The sequence below is a fragment of the Rhea pennata genome, chromosome 2 (genome assembly GCF_028389875.1).
Source record: "Rhea pennata isolate bPtePen1 chromosome 2, bPtePen1.pri, whole genome shotgun sequence".
In the NCBI taxonomy this organism is placed as follows: domain Eukaryota; kingdom Metazoa; phylum Chordata; class Aves; order Rheiformes; family Rheidae; genus Rhea; species Rhea pennata.
In genome coordinates, this window is record NC_084664.1 from 28,944,559 (window position 1) to 28,970,378 (window position 25,820).

Genomic DNA, 25,820 nt, shown 5'->3' on the forward strand with positions numbered 1-25,820 from the left:
GTATCTGTATACATAATGATATATTTAGGATTATAAAAGGCTACCTACTTGAAAAACATTCCTATAACCAAGTGATATAAATACCGTTAATGCACAAATTGCATTAGAGATCAGTAAAACAGAACTATTTACTTGTAAATTAAAAAGATGTCTAGTAAAGTAAGGTAAATACTTAAGATTTTTACAACTGGAAGTCTGAAGAGAACAATTTTCCCCCAAGTACTCTGTCAGGATTTTCTTTTAGCTTCATTAAATACTTGCTGGTGTACAACCAGATATGCAGCTCCAGATTAAACACTTCTTCTTTGGTAATGGCATGTTTTAGAAGCAAAAATTCAACATCTAATTATGATAGTTTGCTCAAAACAAAACTAGCACGACTCCTTAAATTGTTAGATACAAAATTAGCCTTGAAAATCTAGCATAACACTGCCACACTATGGCACAATCAAGATCTGCAAGCAAGAATAGAACAAAAAGACAAAAACGACAACAAAAAATACTCATCTCTTTTAATTATTTAGAAATGCAGCATCCACCACTGGTTATGTTTGTCTATCACATTCATAAAAGACTAATAACTAGTACTGTGTCTTGTTTGGCAACTTCTATCCAAATATGTTATGCTTTAGGATTTTATTTTTGAAAAGTTTTTCCAAAATGATAAAGAAATAATTCATTTTCTGCAATTGTTAACATCTTCAGATAGTTTGACATACTTGTTATACAGATGGGATATGAATCTAAAAGGTGTTTGGTTGACAATAAGTCAAGGGAAAGAAAAGGTTCAAAGACCTTCTCCTTCTGCTGCTTTTTGTAAAGCTATTTGAGGCAATGCTCCACAATTTTACAGTCTGCTTGCATCTAACTCATTCATTGCTTCTTTACCTCAAAACATAACTCACTTCAGATTAGAAATATTCCAAAATGTTTACACGATAAAGAAGTGTAAATTCTCCTAAATACTGCTACAAATATTGTGAGAGTTTTTGAAGTCTTCTTTTTGCTGACCTTGAAGCATAGCAGCCTAAGACAGCTGAAATTTTGTAATTAACTTTCAAAACTACAGCAGCTTACCATACAAAATATGTTATTTTAATTACTTTGCCATTTATATAATTTATATCTTCCATAGCATTTGTTTTGCAAGAAAGCTATAAATCAGTTTAAGATCATTACCACTACTGCTTTATTCATTCAAACATTCCATTTTTTAAGTGTTTTTCTAATAAATCAAACATTACAAGTAACCTATCGGCTGAGGCCAAGACCATACCAATTATTTTACCTGCAAGAACTTGCCACTATAAACATTTCCCACAAGGCATAATAAAATACAAGTCTGGTGCCACGAGATGTATATGAATATTCTATACTGAAGCATTATATAAAGATTACATGACTAGCTGGAGTTTTATCTGTCCCACTCCTTTCTTAATTGCTATTGTCACAGTTTCAGTTTACAAATGATGGTATAGTCTAGATAAATGCCAGTTCTTCCCGATTAGGCTGGTTTATTCACGTTTTCAAAAGTTTTATTCAAGTTTTTAAAATCACAGTTTAAATATCTTTCATCTCCAAATACTTTCAGTCACAGAAAGAAGACTGCTTAGGCCACCAATGAAATGGAGTTCCCTTTTGTACATTATCTGTATTAAGGCCACACACACACACGCATATGCATACACACACTTTAACACAACCTCTGGTTATTAGGTTTCTGCTTTAGGTTATCACACAGCTTCTGTAAAAATTCTTACTGCACTTACTCAAAGCACAAGCCACATCATATTATATCTACTATCCTAACTCCTCATATTAGTCAATATTTATAAACAGCAGCTATGAACATTACAGTCTTATATATTACAGCTATGGTGCTGTACTAACAAATGCAAAGGCCTCCTCTGGATTCCTGAACCAACTGGGACACGATCAGTCCAAACAACTTCTATACTCATAGCTGGTAGCAGACCTGCAGACTACTATGACTTGTGATTTTTGCAAGCCCTTTGGGAGGGGAGAAGTATAGCAAACTTGAGTTACACTGAATGAATATGATTTATAGAGAGCGCATTCTTAACAGTTTCAGTGTTATTAGTTGCCCAAGAGTCATGCTGAAAAGCACAAGGATGTTAAAGCAAATTTCAACTCCACAGCTACCCCCAAAAACCCTACAGCAGCCAATTTAAAAAGCGTAGGCCTTTCACTCCATCTAGAGATTTGGCAGAAGACTTCTGTTACTCTGTGTGGACTTACTTTTTAGTTATGAATCAATTTTCTCTTCCCCTGCTAAGAGCAGATATATCTTTTTCCATTAGTCATTCAGCTACCACAGAAAAGTATTTAAAATTAGATAATCTTCTTTAAAAATATGTATTATTTAAATCATCACAATGTAAATTAAATTGAATCAACTACTGAAAAATGCTATTTTTTCCTACCATATCTTTCCTTATAGCCCCCTCTTCTGTGAGAGATCCTGTATTCCATATCAGACTAACTGGACTTCTGTCACATGGAAAAGATTAGTTATGATAAATAGTATTATTAGTGCTGCTGAATTACATCTTCCTCAGAAGAATCAAAATCACACTCCATTGTCATTCATCACGCATCCTTTCTAGCGAACTACAGCAAACTCCATACCTTCCTGAACTTTTCCATCTGCTTAAAAAGATCTGGATCCAGCTCCTGAGACACATCTTTCATCCAAAGTAGTGCTCCTCTGTATTCAGTCCGATATTGTTCCATTCGATTTACTGTCAGCCATGTGTCCGAGATGGCCCTGTATCTGAAAGTCTCCACTTCCTGATATAATCTACTCAAAGGAATACGCAGTGCTAATCTAGGGGAAGGCATGAAGGAATAAAATGAAAAAGAAGAACAAATTAAAAAAAAATATATCCACAAAGGCAGACAAATAATATAACTACTGCCACTGTGCTAGCAAGCAAAAACAGTAGCACACACAGCCAAAAGAATTCACTGAATTGCTACTATATTTTCAGACAGTCCTGCAACTTCTTTGGGGCCATATGAATGTTAATTTCGCATGCACCCTGTGTATTAAACCCTTCATATTTTTGTAGTGATTTTTTACTATTCCTTTCACTTACCTCATGTTAGTGAAAAAGGAACCTTATGTGCGTATGTTGTAGTTAGCTAAGTTGCTAATATGTATGCTATTAAAAGTCCTTTTTTGCAAATTTCACTTAACAACTCTAAAAATTTACCTAAGAATTTATTACTGGATACACACCAAAGATGCATCAGGATTGTCATGTTAAGCCTCAAAAAAAGTACTTCCATTAGCCTTTTAATCTTTGAATGTACATGTAAATTTAGAAGTCATCTTCAAATAGATAATTATCTCTCTCTTTTTTTTTTTTAAGAATCTGAACAGTTCTTTTGAAAGACATTTATCTTTTGGACTTTTGGAAGGTTTTAGGCATTTTCTAAAGTGTTTGTTCCAGACACTGCACTTTGGAGAAGCAGTAGGGGACACTGTTGTCTTCCCTATGGCATAACTTCAGCTTCTAATGGGCTCTCAGAATGAGAAAGGATTACTTCAGTTTTTGCTTGTTTCCTTCTGCTGCTTTTCCTTTCCTGTTTACAGCCAGCAGCCACCTCACTGGGCTGATTTCAGTCAGCTCAACACTGGTGTAAAGCTAATTTTTGTTACTTCAAGACTTCCAAGGCGTAACAGAATTTCTAATTTCTGCTCCAGATAGGCAGCAAATTAAGTCTTCTTGACCTCCAGCTACTGAGTTACCTATCAGCAGACAACAAAAATAAGGGCAGTCCTGAGTTTAAAATGAGGATGGCTCAAAAAGATAGAAGGAAAAAAAAAGAGAGAGGAAAGCCAGATAACTAGTTTTCTTTTTATGTGAGTATTTCAAAAGATGCCTGGAAAAAAAAATACATCAAGTAAAAGATATTTAAATTTGAGCTTTTTATTGTGTTTTTTGGGGCTGTAATACACATTTTTTCCCCTATATTCTACAAGCACCTAGCCAGTCATTCAAAGGAAAATTCAGTTTATGCTGACATGTCTTTCAGTGGGATTTCCATAAACAGTTAAGGTTTTTAAGAAGCAAATCGTTAAGGCTTTTGCTCAAAGGTGCCTTACATGTGTTTCAAAGATCTCACTCATGGCTGTTACTGGGTGTGCTAATGACCAAACTCTAGCCCAAGATAAACACATGAAATGCTCATTGCTCAGTGTGTGATGTTTTATTTTGAGCCAAACAGCTTCACTGTTAAGCTAAAGCTGGAACATTTCAAAACAATAATCAAGAGTACCAAAAAATTCTGCAAGAGCACAGACTTTGATTCATAATTTCTCATGAGAGAAATTTCCGTTGTGAATGATAGAGAATGTAAGACTTGCACAGTACCCACACTAGGAAAAAAAAGCACCACAATACACATAATACCATCAAGTACCATTACTCTTAAACTCTTCGAACACATGTTCGGTGAGATCTCAATGGCTCTGGGCAAAAGCAGAGTTTATGTGCATGTGTCTCTCTCCATTCCTTACTTCTTATCTTTTACTGAGTTGCTCCCATCAAATCCACCTGAACTCAGTGTGAATCTAGGCTCTTTTTCTGGGGGACTTCATGGCGTACAGTAAAGCAATAAATGGCACTGAGACTCCTTCCTTCTCCCCTGTCCATTTGGGATATGACACTCCATAGCCCAGAAGAAGGCTTTCTCTTACCCGTTTCCCTGGCCTCCGAGGACCTGGACACCTCCTACAGCAGGCCTGCTTTAGCATTTCTCTGCATAGTGAGGTCACCAAGTGGAAAATAGGGACCTGGCACCAGTTTCTTTACAATCCCACTGCTAGAGTGGCCACACAGATAGTACTTGTGCAGCTCCTCAATTCCTGAGCTGCACAAGCGTGGGTGGGGAACTACAGGGCATAACATAGCAGGGCCATGTGACTAAAAGCAGGATCAGGCAAAACTGCACAGAGCAAGCTGATAGTATTGCTAACACCACAGTAGTTTTGGCCAATAAAATTTTTTATATCATTTGATTCCTCATACACTGAGAATGGCAACACAAAACATGGCAACAGAGAATCACCCACCATTATCCCCTGTACTTTGTAAATCAGACAGTAATGATGATGTAGATACCTTTGCTGAGAAGAAAAGCAGAGGGCCTTTCCTGTGGCTTGCATCATTTTTCCTGCTCTTGTTTTATCCTGAGAACCCTGTGATCGAAGAAATTTTCCCAATTCATTTTCTTCCTGAGATAGAACTAGTGAAAAATAAATGAGTGGTCAAATACGTGATTTAATAGGTCTCAAACAGTTTAACACTGGCCTAACACCAAATAAGATAAGTAATTCCAAATCCAAGCAGCACAGCAAAAATAAATAATTTCATGGAATTCCTGCATTTATGAAACAGAGGATCAGATTCACTTGAGACATCTGTCAATAGGTTTGCTGTACCATAAAAAGAACCACAAAATTACGTCAGTGCTCAAAGGCAATAGGAGAAACATGCTGTTTCTTTGTTGAATAAAAAAATAAGCTTGGTTTGATTACATAAAGGGCCAAATGGTGGCCTGAATAGAGTATTTTTAGTCTTTTTTTATTATTATTATTTGTGTACCACCTGGACAACCTCAGCTGATCTAAGTTAGCATACTTTCACTGAAGCTAATTCTGAGTTAAGCTACCTAAAGCTCATTCATTTGCTTATTTCTCTTCCTCTCCCTTTTTTCATGCTCTACTACATAAGTGATTTTTTATATGAAGAATCTAATTCTTCACGTTAAACACTATTTTTAAATTACTTTACAGGTTCATTATACAATTCTAATATTTACACATTTCAAACACTGGTTTTGAATTTCTACTTAAAATATCTGAAATATTTCCACTTATTACCAAGTATTTTTTAAACAAGAACAGGATGAAAAATACAAGTGTTTATACACTGAGATGTTGGCTACTTCCAAACTGTAACCCTGGCTTGTCAAGATTTTGCATCTTCACATAAGTATTTCATTATGGCCTCATATATTAGTCTTCTAAATTGTCCGTCTCTTAGAGTATCCATTTCTTCCCTCTTTCAAATGGGAGAATAGTCTCTATTACAAAAGATCTTTTGAAGTACTCTTGTCATTTTTCTAAGTTTTGACAGTCAAATCCAATGCAGATCCATACCATCTTCTGGCAGAACATGTTCAATGTACATTTTTGTATCAGAGATTTCACCTACTAGTGTGAAACACTTCCTGTGCTCAATATACAGGACTATATTGTATTTTAATTTTACTACAATATTCTGAAGCATGATGTCTGACTTGCTTGTCTGGAGAAGAAGAGAAAATATGTATAACATTCAACAAAAGAAACTAAAATTAAAAGATGTCTCTAGCAAAGCTCATTCTCTTTCCCAGGCCAGAAACCACAGCAGCACAGAATTCAGAAGTACTGATTGAAGATCATCTCTGGAGTTCATTTAATACAACCACCTGTTGAAACCTCCTATATTAGATTTCCATTTCTCACTAATGACTGTCCACTTGTTACAGCCATTTATGAAATTCACTGTAATAGTGTGGATTACTTAATTGCCAAACTAGTAATGAGTCCTGTATTCTTCATAGTCAGGCCTTAGAATTTCTAAGACAAAGCATTTGTGAATTTAGACAGACCAAGTAAGTATGAAAGAAAAGCCCCTTAAAAAAGCAAGCTTTTTTCCATAATTCTTTCTGCCTATCACTGCATAATATCAAATACAAAATTTAAGAAGAACTAGGAAATCTTTAAGCATATAAGCAACTTTGCCTTTAAAACTATTTGCAATGATGATTATCTTTAACTAGGATGGAACAGTGGCAGTTCCCCATTTTCACTTTTATTTTTTCACTAGTTGGATGATTCCATATTATAGACCTCCTCTTAGCTAATGTAATTGATTATACTTACAACAAATCCTCTTTTGATATAGTTCAATTGCTTTCAGCAACTCCATACACGTTCTCTGAATTGAATGGAACAGCTAAAATTGAAACAGAATATAGGCACAAAGAAACCCTGTAAGCGTATGCAAGAAACACTGAATATTAAAATACAAGAAGGAGCTTGTCTTAATTTTTTGTAAAAAATATTAGAGTCCACTACTTCCTTCTTGAACAGCTTGAAAAAAAAAGGTTTTTTCTTTATCAATTGTGCTTTTCTCTCAATCAAATTGTTCACTGATACTACAGACAGAACAATCAAAATCTACAAAAGCTAAAGACAGAAACACTTATTCAGAACAGCTGATAGTTAAACAATTTACTTTTTTCTCTTTTTTTAACTGATATTTTTGGTATGTATGAAGACATTTAAAAAATTCTTTCAAAGCAACCCCCACCAGAACAAAAAGCTATCAAAATATTTATCAAGAATGTCACTGAAATATGCTAAGTGGCAGAAGGTATACTAGATTTTTAATGCCACAAAGTAGGGCGTCACAAATTTGCAAACAGGCATGTCAACATGGAAAGTTACTGATTTTAACAGGACTCTTCACTGGCACAACTCTACCCTGAAGTTCTCTGACCAAATTTATACAGCAGTTGTTTTCAAAGGAAGTAGAGAAAAAAGTGAACAGTCTTGACCAACTTTGGAGATTGTTTCTAGAGACAGACAGAGACACAGGTGGTGTAGCTCATAGCAATTCCTCTAAAATTTCCCATCTGTAACTTAAATCTGAGCTCCACTACATCACGCACTACACAAATATAAGCAAAATGGACTGCTTGCACAGAACCTGTCATCCTTTGCATCTGTACATTGATTGCCTGTACATTTACATGGGCCTTGTCTTTTAAACTGAGAGCATGACTTGCTGTGAAGAAGTTGTCCAATGAAAACGTTTGTCCTTTTCTAGCTGGTAAACACACATTTCCCTTTTTCCAATCCCACCTGAGCTAACAAGCATCCTTACTGATGAATCTGCATTACAAACAGCATGGTAGGAACTCAAGGATATGCTTGTAAAATACTGTTTCTATTCCTCCAACTTGTTTTACATCAACACACATGACTTACATGACTTCTGCTCATAAAGACAACACAGCTGAAATCATCATGTTGCTAGTTATCACTATCATAGCTAAACCACAAGATTTTTTTTTTTTTTGTTAAACAGCTACTTAGATTTCAGCTAAAACGTGTATAAAACTGAAAAGAGTAAGTCAACAACCTTCTAGAACTGCAAGAAAAACAGTAAGGTAAAACATTTACCTTTATGTAACAAAATGATGTTGATAAAACTATCTTGGTTATTATACTTTGGAAGCCCATCTTCCATCTTTTACTTTGGGTAAAAGATTTTCAAGCTTTTCAATTTGCAGAGTCTTGTATTTTTTTCCAGTGCAGTTGGGGATATAGTAGGACTGGATTTCTCACAGAGTACAATTCTTTTTTCGGTTACTCTTTTACAAATTTTCAGAATCTGCCTTTGGACAATGCACTGAAAACTACTAACTAGCACACAAGCTTGAGAGAGTACAGTACACTGTGTACCCTGATCTTTCTTTGCATAGTGGTATTTTATAAAACAATGTTATTTGTATGTATCATAGATTACAATTTTATTTTTAAGAAAATAGTATTTTTTAAACCGATAGATGCACAATAGATGGTAACTACCCCCCTCACTGCTCCCGTCTTCTCCCCCCCCCAAAAAAAATCACCCCCAAACCTGAAAATTGATACAAGAGATTGTAGGCTCAAAATACATAAAGTCTGAGGTACATATTTTTTTGTGTTACAAAATGCCAGTATATTCCCCATAAGTATTTTTGTCCCAAATGAGAAAGCATATGATTCTATGATTAACAGTAAAACAACAAAAGAATGGTAATAATGTATATTACTAAATTATATAAATATATACACACATCATAGATGCTTGGCAGAAATGAAAACATTTTTAAGATTAGCAGTTGAAGAATATGCATTACGTAGATGCTACAAACCTCAAGTTTTGCATCCAGGTCTGCATCTGAAGCCACAACATGTTCATCTTCCTTTTTTCCTGTGACTTTTATAAGGGTTTGTTTGGTTTTCCAATATTTCTGTTGCATTTTATTGACCACAGATTTTTCTTGGCTTTGAGCATATTGATCATAAAATTCTCTTGAATAATTGCTAAAATATATATATAAAAAAACAACACTTCAACAGGACGCTTAAAAAAGTAAGTCTAACAAGGTAAGAAACACACTTCCATCAAGAATGCAGTATTTGCATGCAGACATGTATTCTAACACACATTTCCTCATAACATATTAATAATAAAGCTATTAAAATTAGTGGTATATTCCCACAAGTATTTCCCATCTCACTTTGGAAAATTAAATAAACTGCTTTTCATTTGTCTTTAGTTACAGTAATAAACTGTAAATAATTCTTCTCAATACATGATGGCATGATTTATAGCCTATGCAGTTAAAATATATCAAAAATAGTAAGAATAAATAGATCTAACTAATAAGAGGGCAGACTAACAGGAACTAGTAGACTTGCTTAAACAGATAGTGCACTTTTTATGCAATTTCATCAATATTAGGATTTCACAAGGTTCTTTTTATGAATGGAATTAGACAGCTTCTTATCCTTCCTTTTTTAAAATTGGGGGAGAGGGGGACTATTGTTCTCTTTTGAAGATGCTTTGTGCAAGACAGATCAATAACCTACTTCTTTTTTTTTACTATGTAGATGTGCAAGGACTAAATGACGACTGTGTGTGCGTAAAAGGGATTTTTATTTCAATAACTACTTTCTATTGAGGGATGACAGGCGTCCCGCTAATAAATCTAATAGTGTAATCTAAACAGAATCTGCGTATTTCACAGCATCTAAACCATATGAAGCTTAGGAAATACAGCTTTACAATGTAATATTGATCTCTTTTAGGAAGAGTTATTCCATTACTAATTTCTGTAAAAGTAGATGCCCTTTTCTCTACGTGCATACATAAAATTCTGCAGTGAGTTTGCAGATGTTTTAAAAGTAAAAGCTTGCTGAAACTTACTGTAATAAATATTCTAGGAAAAATTAAAGAGGTTGAGTTTATTAAAAACAAAAAAAGCTATCGATGAGGTGACAAACTGGGGTGCCTTAGTGAGATACTGCTGACTGGATCAGTTCACACAACAGGGCTCAGAAATGCTTCCCCTGAGAAGTCCTTAGACATGGCAAATAACATTAAGTCAGGAAATGCTATGGCCACTCTGAAACAACAAGCCATAGGCACACCCACCTCTGCTCTACATAGCTACAAATGATAGTTTAACCTCACAGAAAACGTGTTTGACAGCAATCTGTTATTTGTGTTTGTTATTTTTAATTTGTAAGATAGGATACAGTAGTTTAGTCACCAAAGAAATTATAAGAAATTAAACTGGAAACGAGTAAGGACAAACAATTTAAAACGTATATATCATATAAAGCACTTCTTGGCTTCTCCTCAAGCTTTAAAAGCAAAGATATGCACTCAATTTATGTTCAGAGCTATTATTACAGAATTTACTTTATAAACTTCATTAATACTAAAATAAAGGTGCTTTTGTTTGTGCTACAACACAAAATACCTAGCGTGCACAGTGCATCACATTTAATGTGTAATTCTGCACAAATCATTACACATTGTCCGACAACGGACAGTATATCAAATCAGGGGAAACGATAGTGAACCAGTATCTGTTGCATATTTAAAAAGACAGAATCTATAACTTCTAACAATAACAAGATTTACATCCCTGCTAGATTCCTCTGCTTTATGAGAAAACAGAATTTATCAGTGCTTAACTCCAATAAAAATAGCATTACTCTAAAAACAATTCAAAATGAAACAGATCACAAGGTAGTGTCAAGACTCTAGCTTTTTAGCTAGTTGTGTGCTTTTTAACTTGTACTACAGCTGTGCAAATAACTTATCTCAGTTCAGTGATCAAATGAAGAAAACACCTTAATTCATTTGCTGTCAACCAGCCTTAAAATCTACCTCACTGGACGTGACTAGAATTTCTGGGAGCATAGTGAAAGGAATAAAAATGAGTTATTACTATGAAGTCACAAAAACAATCCTAAGGTTAATAGCAATTCTTAAATTAGAAACTGATAAACCAATTGTAGAAATAAGAGGAATATAATCCTCTATCATAATAGACAAATTCAACTTCTAACTTTATTTGGGAAAATCCCTGGCTCCTGCTTATGCTCAGGATGATGAATGATTTATCATTATATTGCTAAAATATTCCATGAACAATTTTTACTGGTAGACACTAGTCAATACCCTTTAAAATAAGTGTTTTGTTAAGCAGTCATACAAGTGTGTGTGTGTGTGTTGTTAAACAATCAAAAATATAAAAAAGCATAACTAAAAGAAGAATCTGCTTTGTTCTAAAGTTGAAGACCATGGATAAATCCTTTTAAGCAAGGGAGAGTTCATATAATCCTTTCTATTAAGCATGAAATTGATAACATATGCTATTTTTCCAACTAAGGCAATTCACTTGTTTTTCCATTCTTTGATGATAAGTTGGCAGTTTTTCATTTTTTATTTTTATTCTTTTTAAACAGCATGTCTACCAGTGACTTCATAAAATCACTAGATGCCAGAACATAATGCATGATAGACCTGGGCAGTGATAAACAAACACGTGCATGCACTATTAGCTCTTTAGAATAATAAAAATGATCAAGGTACTTACTACTTACGACCATCCATGTTTGTTTATTTTCTTCAGGCACTTAAATAAAATAAAAATGTATCAGTTAAAACAAGCACCTTTAAAATACAATTCTGAAGTTAGGTACTAAAATACCCCTCTCATCACATAAAAAATTACTATGTTGTTCCATACCACATTACAGCAAAAGTTATCATCTTGAGGACCAAATATGCTCCTCACATAAGACAGAATTTTCATTTAAACCCATGACAAACACATTTAAGTGATGCCTATTTTTGTACTGGCTCAAAGCATTTAAAGTAAAAACACATTTTTAACTGGTATAAATTCAGTAGCTTTTGACTAGGCAAGGCAAAATTTTCAGTGCTAGGTGTCTCTCTCAGTTGATCTTTTCCCAAAATTTTAGTCACAACATAGCTCAACCACAAAGAAAATGAAATGTCCCACTGATTCATTTTTGAAAAACACTAGCTACCTCATGGTTTGGGCTCAAACAGGAAATTTAACCACCAGGTGATTTTTCTAAGAGGAACATCAGAATCCATAAGGATGGATTATGATTTACAGGCCTTTGAACTTGTAAGCTTTATAAGCTCGTATCTCCAATTTGGGTACTCAAGCCTCTCACTATACTTAGTGCTGACCAGATGGCAAGCACACCACTTTTCCACAGGCAACTGAGCACACTCCTTCCTGGGCCAAGTTAATAAACGAAGCCAGACTCTCCTTATAAAATATGAACACATGGCTTCTCTTTCGCTGCCTTTAGAGATGACCCCATTCTCTAGCATACAGCTAGGAGGCAAACAGAGGCACTCCAATATGACCACAGGAAAGAGAGAAAAGGAGGCTGGTCAGATAGCGCTCCTGCGACATGGCCTTTGGTAAGACCAGGAACAGAAGGAACATATGTAACAGGCTACGCTAACATAGAAAGCTGATTGAGAAACCACGGATTGAACAAGCAGCTAGGAAACTAATGGTGCCAGAAGTAAACTTTAGCATTAGTCTGAGGCAGAATGAAAGGGGGCTGCAGTGGGGAGACACAGCCTTGGAAAGATGTCAAAGGAAGTGCTTCAGGAGAGCAGGGCCAATATCAGACAAAACGACTGGGACATATTGGAGAAACTGGGACATGGGAATTAAACCTGAGCACTTCCAAACAGAATCCCCAGCCATGAAGTGCATATGCTTGGAGGCTGGAGCCAAATGCCAGATTTCTGATTCTAAGCTCTTTGCTATCAGTACCTGTGAAATTTCCCGGCCAAGTTGCATGAGATGCAACTCAATGCTGGAAGATGAGCTGAGCACTTCACAAAAATTTTAATTCATGAAATTTTTGTGCTCTGATAAGCATTGCATGACAGACCACGAGGAATTTGGTAACTGTTTCTAGAGCAGAGTTTAAATATAAAGCCAACAGCCACATACTGAACAAAGAGGAAGAACTGCTTACAATTGCTATCCATTCTGCGTCTGATGCAAGGGTGTTATACCACGTACAGCATCAGTCATTGCTTTGCTGTAGTTTCTAGAGCCATAAGGCAGAGGCAACCTTGACTCTAAAATTTTCTAATGCTTCCACGCTCAGCTTCACTGGTCCTCCTTAATTCAACTGTGGGTGTGTGTGAAAGATAAGAACACAGGATTTGGCCTGTATACTCAGCTATGACTCAATTATTCAGCAGCGCACTAAGGTTTGACAGGAAGCAAATAACAGCCTATCTGGATAAAATAACATGCATATTTACATGAACAAAGTGTAATCACCAAACCAGGGAACAGGTACCTAAGGCACTGCCCTTGCATACTGTACATGTTCACCTGACTCTCCTGCAAACCAGTCTCTCTTAAATAAATAAATAAAAATGTCAGGGTCATGGTGAAGCAGCATTCTTATTTTGCAAGTATAGCTCACATTGTTTTCTTCCCAAACATCTAACCTTTTATTTGGCTGCGGGATCTTCTTGGCTATACTCAGCTCTTAGTCCAACATAGTACTCCTATACCCATAAGATGTTCTTTGTGGTTTTTTTTTCAGTTCGAAGTACCTGTGAGGACTATATCACAGCCATTAGAACAGTGTTTTCATAGTGTGAAAACAAGGATGCGTATTCCTTGCCCTGCTGTGGGACGTGAAGGCTTGTGGAGTGTTTGAGGCTGCAAGGCCTGCTGGGATGGCTGAACAGGGTGGAAGGAAACCAAGGCGGACTCCTGCCTATATTGTCTACCGCAAGCTGTTTCTGGCATTTGGTATCACCCAAAACATGCCAGGAGAGAGACAGATCCCAGAGAGCTCCCGGTGTTATACACAAAACCCACGTCAGTGAGCTTGCAGCAATTAAAGTGCATGAACAAAAGCAATCCAGTTCTCAAGCTCAATCCCCAGCCCAGTTTTATTTGGCAATACAGACCTAGCTTTTGGTTCCTAGTAAGAATTGAGGGTCTACAAAGACAGGTTGGTAAGGACTGGGAGTGAGTAAACAGCTTGAAAAGAATCAGATGACTCTTAACAGACCTTGTGTTATTTCATCTATAACTTCCATCAAAATAATTCCCAGGATCCCATTCATTTCAGATGCTGTTCAAGGAACTGGAACTTCCATAAAGAAACCAATTATGACAGAGAAGTCCCTGACTGACTTTCACATTTCTCAGTGATTGAGAACACTCTGGAAAGTCCACATTTCCACTAAAATCATTCCATTCTTTTTGGTCTTAACTTAGGCCACAAATTTGTGTTCAGATTTGGGTCTCCTTGAGATCAATGGTACCCTAAGTCAATTCCAGTCACATAGTACCTGCTTCAAGGCACTTATGTAATATTTGCAGTACTACACACTAATTTATATTTCATGTTTAAGCATTACGGTTAAACTCTACTGAAATGGAAACAATGTATTAATGTAGATATCAAAGTGAGAAACAGGTAGAGGAAAATGTACTATAGAAACATTTACTTGCAATGGATGTAGATGATGTGTGTTACAGGAATTCTAACGTTCATATTTGAGTTCAGTTGCGAATGTGTCAATTTTTAGGTTTAATGTTAGGATTTTCTTTCTAAAGAACACATTATTTCACTAGATACATCATATCCCTAATGAGGTTTTCAGAAGGTGCTCAGGACAGCTGGCTGATCTTAAGAACAACCTCTTCAGAACACATGAATAGCCCATTTCAACATGCAGAAGTTTGAGCACTACCAGCAGAAGGACAGGATGGATGAATCTGTGAGTAAACTCTCAGGCAAAATGGATGTACACAGAAGACGGCAGTAGGGACAGGCTACTCAGGAGGGATATAGAAGCAGTGTCTTAAGCAGGCAGGGATGGAGTTAGGAAAGCTAAACCTGCACTGGAGTTGACCAGCCTGAATGCAAAAGGCAACAAAAGGAAGGCTAAGGAAACTGGCTCACTGTGTGACAGAGAACATGGAAAAAGGTAGAGGTACACTTTTGCCTTTTTTTTCACTGCAAGGTCTACCCTCTGGCCTTCCAGCTGTCTGAGTCTTCTGCCAGGCCTGGTCTGCAGGCATGTAGCATTATATTACGTAAAGAAAGATTAAGTTAGGAAGGACTTAAGCCATCTGGGCATACCTTTGATATGTCATGGCAACTAGGGAGGGTTCCTGACAACTGGAAAAAGGCAAGTATGATATCCATTTTCAAAAGGGCAACAAAGAGGATTGGGGAACTACAAGCCTATCAGGTTTGTCTCAGTTCCTGGATGTATCACAGGGAAAATCCTCCTAGAAGCCACTTCCATCCCCATGAAAGACAAGACGTTGACTGGGACCAGGCAGCATAAACTTACCAAGGGATTTACCATGAACTGTCATGCCTAACTAACCTGATTAACTTCTACAGTGAGATGACTGGCTCTGGTGGATGAGGGGAGAGTAGCTGATGTTGCATGCCTTGACTTTAGCAAGGCCTTTGTAAGAGTTTCCCATAGTATCTTTACAGGCACTTGCAGGACCACATCTGGAGTACTGTCCAGTAGGCTTCCTGTACAAGCAAAACACTGGCATATTAGGGTGGGTTCAGCAGTCAGTGTCTGGAGAACAAAACATATAAAGAGAGGCTGAGTGAACTGTGTTTGTAAGAAAATCAGACTAATAGATCCATGTCTTATTGCTGTCTACAACTATCTAATGAGGGGATGTAGAGAAAATGGGGTCAAACTGTTCTCAGAGGAGCACCCTGGAAGGACACGAGGCCATGGACACAAGCTGGAACACATGGAATTCTAACTTAAAATAAGGAAAAAAAAATTACCATGAGGATGGTCAAACACTGGAACAAACTGCCCAGTAAGGCTGTGGAATCTTTGTCCTGAGTTACTCAAGACTCAGCTGGATACAGTCCTGAGCAGTTTGCTCTAACTGGACCTGCTTTGAGCAGGAGGTTAGATAAGTGGCCTTCAGTGGTCCCTTTCAACCTACATGACTCTGAGCATTTGTACCACAAAGATGATGATATTGGAAAGAAGCAAGTTTGCTGACACTGCTGTTCTGCTGCAGAAAACTTTCCACAACAATGGTATAAATGGACAGCAGTATAACATATTGCACCATGAACACTGTGATTATACAAAAGAGTACAGAACATTTTCTTTCCAAATGTTACCTAAAATTTATTCAGCTTTTAGTCATGTTGCCGATTTTCATTCGTACCTGAAAACATCTTTTAATATTATGAGAGCTTTCATTCTTCAGATGTTGCTACATGTATACCTAAGAAAAACTGTCTTTGCAGTCATTTTAAAGTTTGTGATGAGGCAGGAATTCATCCACATTTTTAATAATCCCTAATTTCATGTATTACTACTGTCTAGTCCAAGTCCAGAAACCAGACAGCATTAAGATATTGGTTCAGTTGTGACAAAGGAAATTATTAAAAACAGCTGGGATAGCTGAGAGCAGTGAGTTTTTTCAAAGAAATGCCAAAGTCATAGAATTCCAGCTACAAATGAGAGATGCTAAAAAACAGGGATTGGAAACAGTCCAGGCAAGTAATAAGGAATTATAAGGAATACTTCATAACCATATGACATAAAGAATCCCTACAGTCATGAAATGCAGGCTTGGAGGCTGCAGAAAGAGGCCAAAGAGTAAGCATGCAACCTTTGACTACTTTAGCTTTTGAACTCTGTTACGCTTTCGAAGAATGACAGATGAATGTCCTGAACAGAAATAATTGCAGCTGTGCTTTGCCAAGCCTGACTATAATGGATGCACATGACACTAACTAGAGTCCACCTTCTCTGAAAATCACAGCTGATCTCTGTGACAGGATACCTTAATCTTGCCTAACAAAAGGGGATACTTTGCATAAGTAAGATAGAAGTTAATGGGTCCTACAGAGCATGGTAGGGAAAACAGTACTAGACTTCAGTCAACTGTATGTAGATCCATGTTTATTGCTGCATATCAAGTAGTGGACTTGAGGCTTTCTGGAGAAGTTGGCACATTGCTCTGGTAATTCTTCACATCCTTTCTCACGTTCTGACACAGATTGCTCCCTCAGTTTCAGTATCAAACTGATGCTGGCCTTCCTAGAGGACAAGATGACAATGCCAAAACATCCAATTCCATTCAGACTCAGCAGCGTCAATAAATCCTGCTGATATTCTGAAAATCCCTAGATGACCTTCTGTGAAGTCACCAAGAAACTTTAGCATCATATTTCACAAACCTTCCTGTCTGCATACAGATACCGGAAAGGAAGACTGCATTTGGCCAGATCAGGTATTGGCCTGGACATCGAAATACAGTTGAACTGTTTCTAGACTCAGTCTGATGTTAGAAACAGTACAACTGAATTCAGGTAGTGCTCTGCCAGAGCTAACAAGATGTGCTAACACAACATGCTGGAACAAGATGGCTCTGCTAACAGTCAGCTATGGCACCTCTGCATCTATTGCAATTTATCTGGTCTGTAGACTACTTATCCACAAGTTATTTCCATGGGGTAGCCAAAATATCCGGAACACACACAGAACTTAAAATACTTCTATAGTACTGTACCACCAATTGAGTATTTCAGTAACCATGCTGCTGGAAGGAAATGTGATGAATTACACCCTTATTAGAGAACGACATTTCTATTTCATATGATTGTGTAAAATCCTCTGATTCTTTATACCCTCCAACACCATACGAGTATACCATTGATGTTCTCTGCAAACAGGAAAATGATCACAAATGCTGTCTTGATGATCTGAGGGACAAAGTCTAGCATTCCCTGTGCTTACCTTCCATTTGTACTTGCTTGCTTCTCTTTTTTAGCCTTATTATGTTATAGTTTGTTGCAGCACAACTTGTCTGGTTTCCCAAGAGCTGAACAACATTATCCAGTTAGTATCTAGAGATCATTCACAGGAAAAAGTCAGTATGATTGTCTTGTTTCCAATAGCCAAGTTGATAACAAACAATGCTGTATATTAACATAACTCAGATTATATTTTATTTTCTGGTATATATGACAGATGTGGTAAAGCAAAATTCAGATCTTAATGCTTTTCTAGGTTATAGGAATGCGAACCAAAATAAAACCAAAAAAAAAAACACACAAAAAAATCGTCTCATTCAGGTATCTGCCCTTGGTTGAGCATGGATTGTATAGCACTTAAGACTAATTGCTCAGCCAACAGATCCTGTAGAAGAAAACAGGAAGCAACCAGAGACTGCAAGCAGAAATCTTTTTAACGGTTTCTAAAACAAACTATTGACTTAATTACAACTTCTTAGAACCAAGGGATGAGCTGAAATCCTTTCAAAGCTTATCTACAGATCATGAATGCTGACCAAGTTTAACACCCAGAGATGACCTACTACGGTTACATATGAAGGCTGTAGACCAAACAATGCATTCTTCTGGGATACATCCAGAAATAACAGAAGAGAACAGAGTGAAAAGCAGAGCAGAATCCAACAAGCCATAAGTTAACATGTTCATGAAAACAGATACAAAAGAGCACTTTCACTGATTTCACTGACAGCTAGCAGTATCCTCTCAGTTAATTATCCTTTCAAGGCAGTTAGTGTTTTCTGAAGATCCTCAAATCCCACCAAGTTCTCTGCATCTTAAAAAAGTCCCCCAGCTTATAGCTACAAATGTGGCAGAATCACGCACTGTAGTTGCTTCACTTTATAAAAGTTTTATTAAAACATTAAAACCAATAGCTTTACAAGAAATTTCTAACAGGAATAATAGAATGGTACCAGGTAATAAATATAGGGAGAACTTCAAAGAGTTCTATCTCTAACAGTGATAGTTTCATTTATGTAAGTATTCTGAAGGGAAAAAAATCTGCTTGGGTTAGGGAATCAGTGCCATTTGCAACAGCTCTTTGCTAGCAACCTACCTGTATTCCCTCAAAGTTGTGATCCAACTGAATCATGTAAGTGGACTTCCAGAGCAAGATGTAGTCTCACTGCAAGGTGAAGACTAGATATGGCAGAGCTGTTTCTTCTGTGATCTGCCTACAGATGTGCAGAGCCAGTGAGTAAAGTTCATTTTGTATTTTGCAAGGCAATAGAGCAGCCTATTGATCTGAATTATATTATCACTGCAAGAAAGAGGGTGAAAACTTATCTTGGGGCCTGTATAGGTACATGAGTATGCAAGATTATTACAAGTATAGTGCCTACTCTAACTGCATGAATAGTAGTTCTATATAATTCAGCTAATGTATCTAAAGTTATATCCCATGACAAATGACAAGACTTAATTTTCCCTCTAAAGCTCTTAACACGTATCACTGATGTTCTAATCCTGTAGACTCATCCCTGCTCAGCTTTAAATCTGCAAGTAGTTTCATTCTGTTAGACTACTTACTGATGCACTTGTTTATCAGTTCAAGAAGTCTGCAGAACTAGTGCGCAAGTGTTGCATTAGCACAGTTAGTTTACTACAACTTTTTGTCTGTTATCACAGACAGATCCATAACCTTGTTTTTTTCTAAGAAGCCTATATCTTATAGCTTATCCACAGCCACAGCTTTTTAGGAAAAGAAATGTTGCAATCTTGTAAGGGAGATCTTTTATCAACAGAATCACTCTTTCAACTGACTTCAGAAGTTGACATCTAGAAAGAAGTTTCACATATTCTTAGAAGAAGCACAGGGGGAACATCCACCATAAAGAAGAATGCCTTCTGCTATATCCATACACCAGAGGAGGGAAGAAATTCATACTGTTTGACTCCAATCATCTAATTGTGGTGCCCAAGTTACAATATGAACTTCACAGTATTAAGCCACCTATATGAACAGTCAGAAGTGCACCCAAAAAGCAACTCAGAGCACCTGTATTAGAACCTTACCACTTTCCTTCAAGTGCACAGAAACGAAAGTTTCTGGATCAAGCACTTGAATTACATGGCTAAATCAGAGAGTACATCAGTTATCTCAGAACACAAATATGGTGATCTGTTGAATTACTTGGGAAAAAATTCAACATCATGTTGAGCAACACTGCACTTGGCACATGGTGTATCCCATGAAGGCAACTGGAACCAATTTTCTCTTTCACTCTAAGTATTTCTGGAACTAACATATTTTTACATATGATTTCCTCCATTTTCTCCTTTTCTTTATCAAGATTTATAAGACTCAACTGGCAAAATTTCATTTATTCTAGACAATTTGTTTTGATCCTTTAAAGATCAAAAGAGAACTATTAACATCAAAACTAGATGTACAAAAAAACCTAAGCATGAATAACTCGAAACAACAGAAGATTCAGAGTGAAACTGGAGTCTGCTTACAGGGAAGTAGTTTGAGCCAATATAACACTCCCTCTGCCCTCTTTTTCAGGCAAGTAAATTGTGGGGAGAACAAACCACAGGAATACAAGTGGATGCATTAAATGACTGAGATTGTATGATCAAGGACTTGCACCAGTAGAAATCATGCATAGAATATGAAGAAATCTGGATGCTTTGGGTCTACTTTCTGCCCTTTTGTAGCATTATCTAGGCACCTCTCTGCAAACAATACACCTAATAATATGAGTAGTACTGTTGGCATTAAGTACGCAACAATTAGGGTTTCACTAAGTTTTAAACTCATAGTTAGTACTGTCTACTCAGGAAAGATGACCAGTAGCTACTGCACAGAGTACTATAAGAGTTATTTCATTCCAAAAACAATTACTATGCCTCCAATATAGAATAATTATTTTAGAATACACAAGTAACAGTGGGAATTATCCTAGTTTCCTAGGATAAAGAAAGGATGACATCTAGGGCTCTGTTTCTTATGCTATCATTTAGAAATTTCTGTTTTTCTATTCCCAACTCCAATATGTACAATCAGTCACAAAACAGCAAGTTTGCACACCATAAGGTTGTTTCTTGCTTATATCTGAAACTTAAGAGTTTAAATCCATCTGAACTCCACTGGTTTTCAGCACCCAAACTGTTAAGAGAAAAAAGCTTCAGCCTACATAAAGAAGTGGAAATTCGGTATTACATCAACATTTGAAAGACTATTTTTTCTCTTATAGAAGCACAAAAACCCATATTGGTAGTATTCCTCTTTTTCCTCCCCCCCCCCCCCCTTTTATTTTTTAAAAAAAAAAGCCTTTAAAATTTTGCATTACAGGATTGCAAAAAAGTATCAATTCTTAAACTCACAGGCTTAGCTGATCTCTTTGACATGTACTGAGATGAAATGTGGAGCTGGGTTTTAGTCTTTTTAAATAACAGAATGTTAAATTTCTAGAAATAGTGGTTTATCTCAAAAGCACTGATGAGAACCATACATGTAGTCACAATACACTACAGGCAGCCTCTGAACAAAATATGTCAAATAAATGCTGATGGACTCGTAGTTGGCAGATTAACCAGCAAAAAATAGTCCTTTCTAGATAAGTTACGCCACATGGAGAACTTCATCATATACGCAGAAAGACAAGTATGTACATGAGCACAAATAAAATTAGTTTTATATTGCTTTTTCAGATTATATTGATTTTTCCATCTGCTTATTGTGAAATAACATAACAACAGCACACAGTATCAGTCTCTTCTCAGGTAAAAGCTTTCACTTGACTGTAGCTTTCCATTTGTGCAGAACATTGAGATAATGTCCTTTGGACAGGATGAGGTAAGTATTTTAGGCGTTTTAAGGAAGAACAGTTCGGAGATAAGTCAAGTGGCAGATCTCAGCAAACCTCACTCTGCAAATGAGCATCAGCACTAGGGAAACATGCAGCCCAGTATTTAATCTCATTAGAAATTCAGACCTACTTAATTTCTCTGAATTGACTATCAAATTGTTTTGTAATGAACATTTGTTCTAACTTAAAATCCTATTTTTAAATTACTAGCCAAATACTATTAAAGAAAATACCATATTAAAGAAAATACTATCTTTTATAATCTATGCATGGCAGGTAAGAAGATAGTTTTCTATTCTACCCTGAACAAATCCAGAGCCTTAATCTTAGGAAATCTTCACTTTCGTAGAACCTATGAGAAAAGAAGTGGACACACAAAAATACAGAAAATTCCTTGCCACATTTATACAATTATAAATATGGACAAACGTAGTTATGTAAGTCCAAACTAACGGCACCCTTATTTAGATACCTTATTCCCTCACACAGTCAGCACTCCCTGCCCCTCCCATTCTGAGTCCCTCCTCCCTTATTCATCCACGCAGAAGTCAGGAAGCAATGATATTATACCTGAGGGGCAATAATGCAGGGGGAGGGAACGAGGGAAAATAACATTCTCTAAAACCCCTCAGGAAATCATTTTACACCATGAATAAGAAATTTGATTAACAACACAGTTTTAGCATGCACAGCAGCAACAATACAGGGTGATCTTCTTTCACTGCTCTTTGAGTACGCACACATGATCAACACCGGCTGTATGTTCTTATAAATGCACAAATCCACTCAACCTTTGTGCTACCTTTTTGAGATCCTGGCGCACCAGCCAACTAGTCCCTCAGCAGCAGTAGGAAGCTACTTGCAAGATGGATCTACGTACTGTTTGAACAATTCAGAACAGACAGTTCCCAAGGTTGACGTGATTACACAACAGGTCAAAATGCCCCTTATTTTACCACAGCTAACAACAGCCACTGGAAAAACTACTGTTAGCCTATTATTACTAGCAACATCCAAAGGTCAAAAGTTTCTACTGTTCTCAGCCGCTTGGTTCTTTGTTTAGCATTCTGCACTCTCCAGGCTTCTGTATTTATAATGCTTCTGTGACATACGGCGTAATTTTGTCTCTGCAGTGGTTTTAAGATTGAGCCCTGACAAAAACCTTGAAGAACCAACTACTTCAGGGCAACCTCGTTACAAAAGATATTTGAAGAAAGAATCTTTGAGGTCATTTCCTAACTTTTAGTTTTAGCTAAGATACTGCTACGTTTTTCTGTCAGCTCACACCAGCAGCTTTCAACACAAGTTTAAGAGTGAAAGGAGGCTATTATTTATCTCTTCCAGAAAAGTTTACTTGGGAATTCATCAGAACAATTTTTCAGCCCTCTAAAGCATGTGTAACTGAGAAGAGTGCACAAGATAGCTTAGGTTCAGACACTACTAAGGAAAAAAACACAACTCTGTAATAGGGTTCAGCAGCAGTCTTTCTTTGCACTATGTAACACCTCCCCCGCCCAACAACATAATCTTGTGAAAGAAAGATATTCAAGAAACCTCCCCTTCCATACAGTCGTAATAGATCTTCTTGAACCTGCACACGTGCAATTGCATGTATATACTCTCATCTCTCATGATGACAATGGAGAGTCACCTGTATGTGTAAACACTAAATTCTTTATTTTTCAATTAAGAAGCGAACTCCAATTACCAGCATCTAACTCACAACAATACTACTGCTTAGAACCTTCAAAGAAATAATAGTATATCACCTATGAAGCTTAAACAGAAAAAAAAAAAAAAAAAAAAAAAAAAAAAACGCAGTTTGGAAACCCATTTTGAACAAGGGCTGGCAGCATTTAACTGCCACATCATCTTCCAGTAGAGCTTGCCATGAGAAAAACTTGACTGGTTATACCGGTTATGGCAGTTTACTATATAGGAGAAGATATCTGTGGCCGTAAGTTAAATTCAGCGGCATTAAGATAAAGCTTTTAAAGTTACTTATATCACATGAAGAGAATGTCCACAAAACAGTGTGACTATATTAGTTTAAAGGCTGCCTTACTCAAAGAGCAGTATTAAAATGCTAACATCTAAATGAGACGTTCACGGATTTCATGCTAAATGCTACTATGAACAGCAACTCCTAGATCACTGCCAGGCAGATACCACTATGGAGCAGTATTTCCACTCCCTAGGAACCATGGATAGACGAAGTTGAGAAAGAATAAATTAACAGAGAAATCAAATGAAAGGCCATAAGAGAACTCAGCCTGCACTACAGACCCCCAAACCAATCCTGCCATTTTCTCTGCGCAGCATTTTGGAAAAGTGAACAAACACATGAAAATCTTTTTCCTGAACAGTCTCAGCCCTGCCAGACAAAAGCAAGAGAACAGTTTACTTCAAAGCAATGTGCTCTGAACAAGAACCAGGGTTGCTTTCTGAGACCAAAATTAAATAAAATCCTTTTCCTATCCAAAAACTGAAGGAAAGTCAACCACAGGAAACAAGGGGGAATAACAGGTGCTTCTTGGCAATAAACTATCAACTTAGTTTAAAACAACGCTTGTGAGGAGAGGTAGCATGAGGAGCAACTAAACAATAAAAACTAATATCAAGCACCCAAAATACTGACGTAATACAAGTTTGTGGGGGTCAACAGAACCCTAAGATTATCTTTTTCAGATTCATAGATTAGAACTAGATCCACTAAGGCAAAACTGAATTACTGCTTTAAGAAGGACCACATAGGACCTTAAGAGTACCAGCACTATCCTAGGCAGTGCAGATCAGGCAATTTCTGAATGTTTGGCCCTGAACATATACAGAACAATACAGAAATGGCAGGGTGCTCTTCGTGCTTGCTAAAAACTGACTTGGCCATGAAAGTAATGTGCTTCTTTTTCTTCTTTCAAAACCAATACATCAAAAATTAATGTGCTAATTGGATTGATGTAGACAAAATATGATTATAAAGATCAACCTTCCATGAAACATAAGCTTTAAAAAGAAATCTTCTTTTTAAATGCCAGTTTCATTAGCTGTAAACGCCTCAGTACCTGGCCCGTGACTCACATGTCATTAGGCTGAAAAACCACGACCCCCGCCCCCTCCACGAAACCCACGGGCGAGGGCGACGGCTGCCCACCCTCCCGAGGATGACACACGCCGCAGACCAGCAAGGCGGATTTAAACCCCGGAGAGGCCGGCAGCGGGGCAGGAAACCACCGAGGAGAAGTGGACGTTTCCCTCCGCACCGTCCCCGCTTCCAGCGGGCAAACGGCCAGGCAGGATGTCTGGCAGGGGAGGCAGGAACGGCTGAGGGCCGTCATCATGGCGAGGGAGCCGCACGGCAGGCGGGGTGCGGCGCGGCGCCGTGCGGCGGGGGAAGACAAGGCCAACACGAGGGGCAGATGCCATCTTGTCCCCGGGAAGAGCTCCGGCCCCAGCCGCGGCCGCGCCGCCCAGCCCTCACGGGCACCGGCGCCCCGGCCCGGCCGCCGCGCCGCCTCCTTCCCCCTCAGAGCCGGCGGGGGGGCGGGGGGGGGCAGCTCCCTCCCGCGAGCGCCGACACCGGCCGCGGCGGAGCCCGCTCTGCCCGCACTCACCTTGCCCGCGGCTGAGGAGGGCCGGGGCCGCCGCGCCGCGCCGCCCCCAGCGCCGCGCAGGGCCGCGCCGCCGCCCCTCCAGGTGTTCCAGCGCCGCCGGCGTCACAGCGGCGAACGGAGCCGCCTCTGCCGGCGCGGGCGGCCCCGCAGCGGGGCGGAGCCGCCGCCGCCCGCCCCGCCGGTGCCGGCGCCGCGGCGGGTCGCGTCCGCCGGCGCAAGGCCTCGCTTGGGGCGGGAGAGCCGCGGCGGTGACGGGGCGCCGCGGGGCCTCCCGTCCCGCCGCCGCCGCCCGCGTCCCGGCTGCTCAGCGCCTCGCGCCGGGGGCTGCGGGTCTCGGGAGCAACGGGCCGAATCTTC

General features: G+C 38.2%; 1 protein-coding gene across 5 annotated transcripts in view; it reads right to left on the reverse strand.

Moving 5' to 3' along the window:
- ICA1 (islet cell autoantigen 1) overlaps window positions 1–25,524 on the reverse strand; it is a 73,744-nt gene extending 48,220 nt beyond the window's left edge. For 3 of the 5 annotated variants that reach the window (XM_062569177.1, XM_062569176.1, XM_062569173.1), the window contains exons 1-6: window positions 25,464–25,524; window positions 11,743–11,781; window positions 9,001–9,172; window positions 6,959–7,031; window positions 5,151–5,274; window positions 2,650–2,848 (exon numbers count right to left, since the gene is read on the reverse strand). In XM_062569177.1, the coding sequence (XP_062425161.1) occupies window positions 2,650–2,848; window positions 5,151–5,274; window positions 6,959–7,031; window positions 9,001–9,172; window positions 11,743–11,759 (585 nt within the window). In that variant the 5' untranslated portion in view covers window positions 11,760–11,781; window positions 25,464–25,524. Of the gene's footprint in view, window positions 1–2,649; window positions 2,849–5,150; window positions 5,275–6,958; window positions 7,032–9,000; window positions 9,173–11,742; window positions 11,782–15,575; window positions 15,692–17,981; window positions 18,092–19,094; window positions 19,110–25,463 lie in introns of those variants that run through there. The other 2 variants (XM_062569174.1, XM_062569175.1) reach the window with 2 other exon arrangements.
- Between the last annotated feature and the right edge of the window lie 296 nt (window positions 25,525–25,820).